Source organism: Halyomorpha halys, unplaced genomic scaffold, assembly GCF_000696795.3.
Source record: "Halyomorpha halys isolate HHAL.00 unplaced genomic scaffold, Hhal_1.1 Scaffold745.1, whole genome shotgun sequence".
Classification (NCBI taxonomy): domain Eukaryota; kingdom Metazoa; phylum Arthropoda; class Insecta; order Hemiptera; family Pentatomidae; genus Halyomorpha; species Halyomorpha halys.
The window spans coordinates 34,899-44,038 of record NW_027110150.1 but is presented as its reverse complement, the minus strand read 5'-3'; the positions used below and the strand labels follow the sequence as shown (position 1 = coordinate 44,038).

At 31.0% G+C, this 9,140-nt stretch overlaps 1 protein-coding gene across 2 annotated transcripts in view; it reads left to right on the top strand.

The window, feature by feature from the left end:
- Fbl6 (F-box and leucine-rich repeat protein 6) overlaps window positions 1–9,140 on the top strand; it is a 49,526-nt gene that overhangs the window by 24,004 nt on the left and 16,382 nt on the right. For both annotated transcript variants that reach the window (XM_067048274.1, XM_067048275.1), the window contains exons 5-7: window positions 1,460–1,600; window positions 2,417–2,584; window positions 7,463–7,679. In XM_067048274.1, the coding sequence (XP_066904375.1) occupies window positions 1,460–1,600; window positions 2,417–2,584; window positions 7,463–7,679 (526 nt within the window). The remainder of the gene's footprint in view (window positions 1–1,459; window positions 1,601–2,416; window positions 2,585–7,462; window positions 7,680–9,140) is intronic.

Below are 9,140 nucleotides of genomic sequence, written 5' to 3'. Positions count from 1 at the left end.
GATAGAAAAACAAAGGAAAAGTAAAGTATAAAATAATGGGATACAATGTGTGTAAGTAATTTATTTTATCTATTTATCTTACTTTAATCCGATTTTGGAACTGAATAATTTAAAAAACACAACTTCATGGAAGCTATTCTGGCCAGATCAATTTAACAATTTCTCTACGAAACGTTAAAACATTAGGTAATAATATATTTTTTGTTAATAAGCATATCCTAGATTATGTCTAATTATTTATCGCAGTCGCCTATTAGTTAAAATTTATCACAATGCTTGTAACCTTCCCTCCACTCGGGTCAAGCATTACAATTATTTATTATAACAACAGTAGTTTTCAGCAGATTTTTTTATATCAGATCATTCTCCCTATGGAATTATATTCGTCGCTATCAGTACCCTCCCTATTTTTAAATCCCGCCCCATACCATTCCAAAAGAGTTGAAACTAATGTTCTGTTTTTCATACTAAAATTTTAAATTGATAGAAATTTTATTTTATCCTTTATTCCATTGTAAATAGAGGTTCTTAGTATTCGTTTAAAATTTGTGATTATGGATGTTAAGATTATTTCTTCTTTTTTGCTAATTATATATTTTTTTTTAATTTATTATTATTAGAAGTTACAATTTGAGTTAAACATGCCAAATATTATAAGTATAGGATTTTGAGCAGCCTAATCTAAAGTCTATGTTATTTGTTAAATGCAGAGGAGCTCGTAGCAGATTTTCTGAGCAACTTGTTTTATAACCTTGTAATCTTAAGGAGATAATAAAATGTCCAACATCGTCACTTCATCTTTCCTCCATCTCACTCATTCCTTGTTTCCTCTCCTAGTTTTTTCCATTACTTTATTAGAGTTTAAAAATGCCCAAAACCAAAACAACATGAACTACTACCAACTAACCTATCAAAATGACAACAGACAAAATGGTGTTAAGCTCAGCTGATCTGTTGTGGACATCATTCTCCATTTGGCAGACCTATTAACAGGCTCTCAACCATGTTAAATGTTATATAGTTATCCATTTAACAAGTCAAACTAAACATCATAAATACCCCTACTGTTTCATTTTTATTTGTTAATTTTTTGTAGTTTTTCTTTCATCCCTAAGGCACTGAAGCTGCATTTTTATTCTGTAATATTATTCCGAAGAGACCTATTCCAAAACAAATAAATAATGTTATTATTTATTGGTTTTCAGTAAATTTTTTAAAATTTATTTTCTAATTTAAATTTATATATTATATTGTAATATAATTTTTTATATTATTGTCTAATTTTCTAGTTTATTTTATATCCCCCATTGCATCTCCTCTCCACACCTTCATATGATATTACTGTTTAAATTTGAATTTATCGTCCTCATTTGGATTTTTCAATTTTTGAAATCAGTTCATTGTTATAAAAAGAAAAGGTGATTATAAATAATATAATATTTGTTTTACTATTTAACAGCCTGAAATGGGAAATCCTCGTAGTGCTGTTTCGATGCTGTCTCTAGTCTCATTGGCCCAAGAGATGGGAGAGCGCCTTACCCAGCTTGTCCTCTCTGACAACAAGCTATCCGGAATTCCTCAGATTGTTTCGGCACTAGCGGTAAGAGATCTTATATTTATTATTATGTTTTACAAGATACGTAACCTATAATTAGTTATTTCTACATTAAGAATCTATTTATTATTAAAAGTTTCAATACCAGAACTTCTAAAAGGTCGATTCCTCTGTTTTGAAAATGATTAATAAAAAAAATTTGGTGCAATGCGTGCATCATACAACTTTCACTTATCATCCTACATACGTCCCCAAGTTTATTTAGATTGGTGTTTTTTTTTTGTTTAAGTTATCGTTTTTTTATTTTTAAAAAAAAACTAACAAAAAAGGCGTTTTCAAGGTGGAAATAACAAATATTAATTCTGTTCCTGCTAAGAATACAACAGTTTAACAAAAGATAACAAAGCCATTATGTAATTGGGAAAGATTGGTTGGTTTTGGCTTTTTCCGTTCGAATCAAATGTTTTTATTTTTCTTTTTTTCTTCTTTAGTTTTTCATAAAATGCTGCTTGTTAGGGAGACATAAAAATAAAAACACATCCTATTTTGCTATGTTAGAAACCCCTGAACATATAGTAGAACCATTTTAAAAAATTTCTAGTAAATACCGAAAAAATATTTTTTAAATTGTGAATATTGGTATTACTAAATTGTACAAACGGCTCAAAATATAGGTATTCAGTATCTTGGTATTGCAATCCCTAATCTGATCTGAGCGAACATTCAATTTACATCCTACAAACATATTTCAACAAATCCCTTTCTTTTCTTACTATGCAAATGAATTTGAGAAAAATAAATATAATTAATAATCAAACGAACACGACTAAAAAATAAACAGTAATTTGCTTTGTTTTTTAGAGTTGCTGCCCAAACTTGCAGGTGCTTGACCTCTCTAATGTCCGGACAGTATCTCACACTACAGTTCACCTCCATATAGAAAAACTGCAAAAAGGTTGTCCCAAGTTGCGTGTACTCAGGATAACCAATAGCGAATTGGCCATAGCTGCTGTTTCATTGAAAGAACAGGTAAGGTTATTCATATGTTGTTTTCTTTAAAGAGGAAGTTTATTTTTGTAGATTTTTGTTTCAATTTTTCCTACTAAGTAGTTAAAATTTTACTTAATTCACATTTTAAATTAAATTTTATTTATACGAGGAGAAGATGGTTGGGGGGTTACGATCAAAATATAACACAAATAAGTTGAAGTAACATATTTAATCACGTTTCGCCATATAAAATATCGCTAGCTTCTAAAATTTATCCTAAAGGTGACGACAAATGGGTCCACAACATTTCATCCACCGATATTCCACCCAATGTTCGCAATATTCTTAATTTAGATCCAAATTTTTCTAGCCCCAACTCTTCATTAAAAATCATCCCAGAAATTATAACCGATCTAGAATATATTCACAATGACCCCCTTATTCACCATTCTAATGACAAGAAAGAGTTATCCTGTAGTTCTATTTGGAATATTATTTCCTACATCCTCATTCCGATACTTATAATGTTTCTTCTCAATTCTTTAAAGGCATTTCTTTCATCCGTTCTTTTTTTAAAATCTCATCACGACATCATTATCACTAGAGCAGACATAAGCAACATGACTGTCATCGTGGATCGTCCAGACTACAATGACAAAATGGCTTTACTTTTATCTGACCAATCTAGATATGCACCCAGATCCCAGGACCCTACTCCTTCACTACAGACCAAATTCAACCAACACCTCAGGGACCTTTTACATTCCCAACAAATTAACTACCCGATGTACAGAAATCTTATTTCCTATGATTCTGTTGCCCCACGTTTTTATGGACTTCCTAAAATTCATAAGCCTGATACCCCACTCCGTCTGATCACTTCCAATATCAATTCTCCCTCTGTTAAACTCAGCAAATTCTTACTTCCCTCTTTACAACAAACCTTCAGTCACAATAATTCCTATGATATTCACAATTCCTTTCACCTCCATGATCTTTTATCCCTTGATTATTATTATTATTATCCTTCACAATCCCTGCCCACTATATTCTTTTTTCTTTTGATCTAGAGAGTTTATTCACCAACATTCCAATAGATAAAGCCCTTACAAAGCCAACTGGACATCCATTGCACCCCACACTTCCCTTAACCGCTTTTCCTACCTTGAATCCCTTCAACTCTGTTGTAAATCTGGTTATTTTTCCTTCCAGGGTCAGTTCTTTAACCAAATTTCAGGTCTGGCCATGGGAAATCCTCTAGCTCCCGATCTTCCCAACATTGTCCTAAATGATTTGCTTGATTCCATTATCCCATTCTTTCCAGTTGACATTATTCTTATTAAAAAATACGTAGATGACCTGCTTCTTGTCTTAAATATTTATAAAATCCCTGACATCTTATCCGCCTTTAATTCTTACCATCTATGGCTTAATTTTACTGTAGAAATTAAAAATAATAACTCTTTGACCTCCTCATCATAAGAAACCCAGACAACACCATATCCACTGACTGGTACACCAAACCAACCTACTCAGGCTGACTTCCTAATTACCACTCCCAGCATTCTTACCATCAAAGAATTAACATAGCCAAAAACCTTATTCACCGTGACCTTTCCCTTTCTGATTCCCATTTCCATGAATTTTTTTTTTTTTCCAGTCCCTCTAAAAACAGAAAAAACAACTAGTTAGTGAATGCTTTATTATGTGAAAAAGGAATAAATCGTATTGGGTATTACCTTTTACTATCTTTGGCATTTTAAGGTTACCTGTAGTTTTTATTTATTATTTGTAAAATGTCCATTCTAAATGGTCCTAATTTTAAAATTAGAAGGTGAGGGGTCTCCTTGTTTCCTTGAAAAAAAAAAAAACTGTATTAAACAAGTACTCTTAGCTAATAACTTCTCCTTCCGTATCATTCATAATCTTATATACGACTACAAAAATTGTCTCACCACTTCACCTAATTCTTCACAACCCCTCAACCCCCTTATACAGAACAGATCACTACCATACATCCCCTCTCTTTTCGATAACATTAAAAAATTCTTACGTTCTGCTATACCTAACATTTGGATTGCTTTTAGACCTCACAACACACTATCTAATATTTTCTCAAAAATAAAAGACCCTATCCCTCTTCTACACCGATCACATATCGTATACTGGATCCCTTGCTCCACCCCTAATTGTTATTCTGCTTACATCGGCGAAACCAAAAACTTCTTAAAAAAACCGTATCAAACAAAATAAATATTCTGTTTCCTCACATAATCATTCTGCCTCAAAACATTCGGAACATTCTCTTTCTTTAAATCATTCCTTCGTTTTTGACAAAACATCTATATACTAGCTACAGTTTGTAACAATGACAAAAGGCTCATCTCTGAAAGCTTCTATATCCAATTGGAACCTTCTTCCATCAATTTTAAAACCAATAAGCACAACTTATCATTAACATATTCGCAAATAGTTAATTTATCAAAAAACTAATTTTTTAAATTTATTTTTTTGGCCAAGACTCCCATTGGAGTCCTATACTGACTAACCATGGTTGGGGGTCAAATTTCTTTATTTTGTGGGACTGTACTCAATGAAAAAAGTCAACATCCCAGGCCGGATTCGAACCGGCACCGCCAATAGACATCAAATTGGTAAGACTGTGTCTTAACCACTGAGCTCTGGGCGGCCCAAAAAACTAATTTTTATTTTATTATTTTTTTTTTTCTGCCCACTTTGTAATGTATTATTTCACTTTTTAAACTTTTTCCAACACATTTATCGTCACTCTCTTATCACGTTTCCTCTTTGTAGCTGTTGTTAAATACTCATGACACTTTGTCATATTTTGGTACTTCTTCATCCTTGTAACATATAGATATATATATATTTAACATTTTCTAAAACCATTTCTTACCCTCTCACTCACTTTCCTCTTTTAATTTTGAATATTTTCTACGTTTTATTTTTTAACTTTTTACCCACTTGTAACATTTCCTCTAAAAAACAAAACAAAAATCACTATCATCTCAGTAACGTATTTTTTAACTCGGAGTCTGGCCATTCGTGGCGCAGAACCCACTTGGCCATAAGATTTCAAGCTAACAGGTTCGTTTATGTTTTATTTTTTTATTTTTTGTTTATTGGCGTGACAGACTGTGGAGTTCCAGGGCCTCGCTCGATGTACTTAGGAAATACATCGTGCGTTTGTTGGTTATTTGTGGTTTTCAAAGGGTGGGTCCGTCGCTCCCATGCCTATTTTTGTGAGTGCCACCCATTGTCTGACGGGCCTCACAAATGCCCGGGGGGAGGCTGTGAGAAAGTATTGTTTAGTTATAAGCTTGAAAAAATCCCGGATAGAGTCGAGGTCTCGAACTCTCAATCTGTGGGTTGGCTAACAGGTGCGTTACCACACTGCTACCATCACCCCTATTCTTTTCTTACCCACGTTATTAGTTATTTTCACCATGTATTATTATTGTTGTTCAATTGTTTTTTTTCTATTCATTTCTTTTGTTAAACTTAACTTATATTTTGCTTCTTTATCTAATATTATGGTTACATATATTTTCTTTCTCTCAATTTAATTTTTTTCTTTCCGTAATTTTAATTTTTAAATTATTAATAAACTAAAATATTCATGTTTCTTTGCGTTATATAACTTCAAATTTTTTATTGTATTTCCTTAATTATGTTATTTTACCTACTTTTTCAATTATCTCTCTTTCTCTCTCTCTCTCTCTCTATATATATATATATGTATTTTATTTTCCACTTCTTTCATCACTTTTATTTTTATTAATTCCATTCTGTACAATTATTTACTTTATTATTATTACTTTATTATTATTACAATTATGTTATTCTGTTTATATTTTCTGTATTCATTGGTTGTTATCTTGTTTTGTTCTTAGCCCTGAGGAAGGCTAGAAATTCTGGCCGAAACGTTGACTCAATTAAATAAGTAACTTTAATATATTTGTGTTATATTTTGATCGCATCCCCTAATCATCTTCTCCTCATATAAGTCATCCACGGTCAACTATCTCTCATGATTATAAATTTTATTTATAAACTAATCTAATATAAAGATGCTTCATAGTAAGACTGTGGCATCTGCAATCATGCAAACTAATCATTTTGTTACTATATTTGTAAATATTTCTATAAAAGGAAGATGGTCTAGGTGCGGGGTTTGTGAGGGCTAAAAAAGATATAAATAACTAAAATAATATAGCAAAGTAAGAGAGTAGATAACATGAAGTTAAAGTAAATTAGGATATGGCTAAAAATGATTTAAAACATGTGAAATTTTTTATAAAAAATTATCAATGTTAATTAAAGGAAATAAAAATAAGATGTACAATGAAAAGAATAAATGAACAAGAATAACAAAAAAGTATTAGACAATTAATGAAAGCGGAAATAATAACAAATAAAAAATAGAAAAAAAGAGAAATTTAAAATTACAGTATACTCTAAATGATGGAAAATAAAGGAAATAAGAATAAAATAAAGATCAAGAAAAAAGTAAGATCTTGAAAAAAATAGAAAAATCACCTTTCTGAATGGCAGAAAGCTGAAGACTGAGCTTGAGGCGGATGCAAGGTATAAACAGAGTAGGTAAGTGGGGGACTTAATTACTATTTCAGTTCTTTTGACCGCATCTCGACCATCTCCGTTTTTTATATTATTATTTTACTTTGAACTGACTCAGATCTTGAGTTTTATTCAATTAATAAATAAAAAATTAAAAAGATGTATTGAAGGAATGTCTGCCGAGTAATTAAGCTTATCTCCAGTATATGTTAATAATTAATTAGAGTATAAATTGAATTTTAGTGAATCTTTAATTTGTCATCATTTTATGTTAAGCATTAAATTTTAACACAAATTTTTTTTTTTTCTCTTCTCCAGAGCTTATCGGAGGGATTTCCAATGCTGGAAGAACTGAGCGTGGCAGACACAGCTGGAACTATGTGCGCCCAGCCGGTAATCGATGACGACTCCCTCCAGAGGATATTGAAAAGTTCTCACAAGTTGAGGCTCCTCGACGTTAGGGGCTGTTCTAGAGTCACCGGTAACTCACTCGTCCGTCTGCCAGCTTGGGATCTGGAGCACCTCTTTCTATCAGGTAATTTTTCTTAATAATGTTTATTAAATATTATTTTCTCTCAAGTTGAAAATATTTAAGGTTGAGGTGGTTATAAAAATAAGATTTATAATTATAGGAATTGTACTAAGTATTTTGCTTCATTTCCACTAGCAGATAGCTTCTTACCGTAATTATGATTTTGTATTAATAAGTTTAAAAAATATTTAGTGAATATTAATATTATATAAATGAATTAGCTTATTTTGTTACTGAATCTGCCAGTGAACTTTTTTTAATGAAATAGTTGCATGTCTTAACCTTTGAGACCTAGACTATATGAACGATCTATTTCTCGACCCCATTTCTTAGGATTGATATAAATTACTTAGCTTGCTACTTAATATAACAAAGAATTTTTTTTATTAGTACAAACTTAATATTGTTGTGTGATACCCAGGCCAAGAGGAAAAAAACGCAATGAACCAAAACAACGAAAAATATATTTTTTTTATCGTAGTACAAACATAACCAACAAGAAAAACTCAAATAGTATATTTCTACTATTTGAGTTTTTCTTGACCGCACCCGGACCATATTCCTTTCATCTTTACACACGGTCAATCAATAATCTTCCAATAACCAACAAAAGTATGCACACAAAATCCACAATAATCACACCTCACCTTTTTACACTCAGCTCCAGAGAAACATCGATAACGAACGGGAACATCAAATCGATCGGTTATTTATCATTTCTCTCAAGGAGATAACCTCGTTACAATATTTCCTCTTTTATATAAAACAGAGATGTTTTCTAAGTCCTGTTCTCTCTTTAGGGTATATTCTATACAATTTTAATTATGCAACTATAAATAGTAAATATAATCGCACATGATTTTTAAATTAACATTGGTTAAAAATTTATGTATATTACCTTGTTCAACAAATTTTATTTCTTAAAACTATTTCTTAAATAAAGAATTCACATATCTTTGTTCCATTGCATTCGGTGAAATTGAACTTTGTCCTTATCCTTATTTTGTTTTTTATTTTCTTAAGCTTTCCACATATTTATTAACCCTCATTCCTTTTTAAAATTTTTTTCTTTCTTAAATAATTATCATTATTATTAATTAACATTCATATCTTAGTAAATATGGTTTCAGCTCTTTATACCATATTATGTTTTATTTAACTATAATATCTATATAGTGATTTTTTAAATTTGCTGTATCAGCCGTTAAATTTACTACCTTGTTTATTTATTAATTTAAAAAAAATATATACTACCTTGGAGTTGATATTTTTAAAAATATATATATTTGGAAAGTACTTATCACTGAAGATTTATCTCATAGATAAGTATTTACTATTTGTAAACAGATGGCATTTTATTGACTCAATAGGGACTATGAACTGATTAATCAGCTCAAACGTGAAGATACCTGTGGCCTATGGGCTGATTTATCAGCACAAACATGAAGATCCCTGTGGCCTATG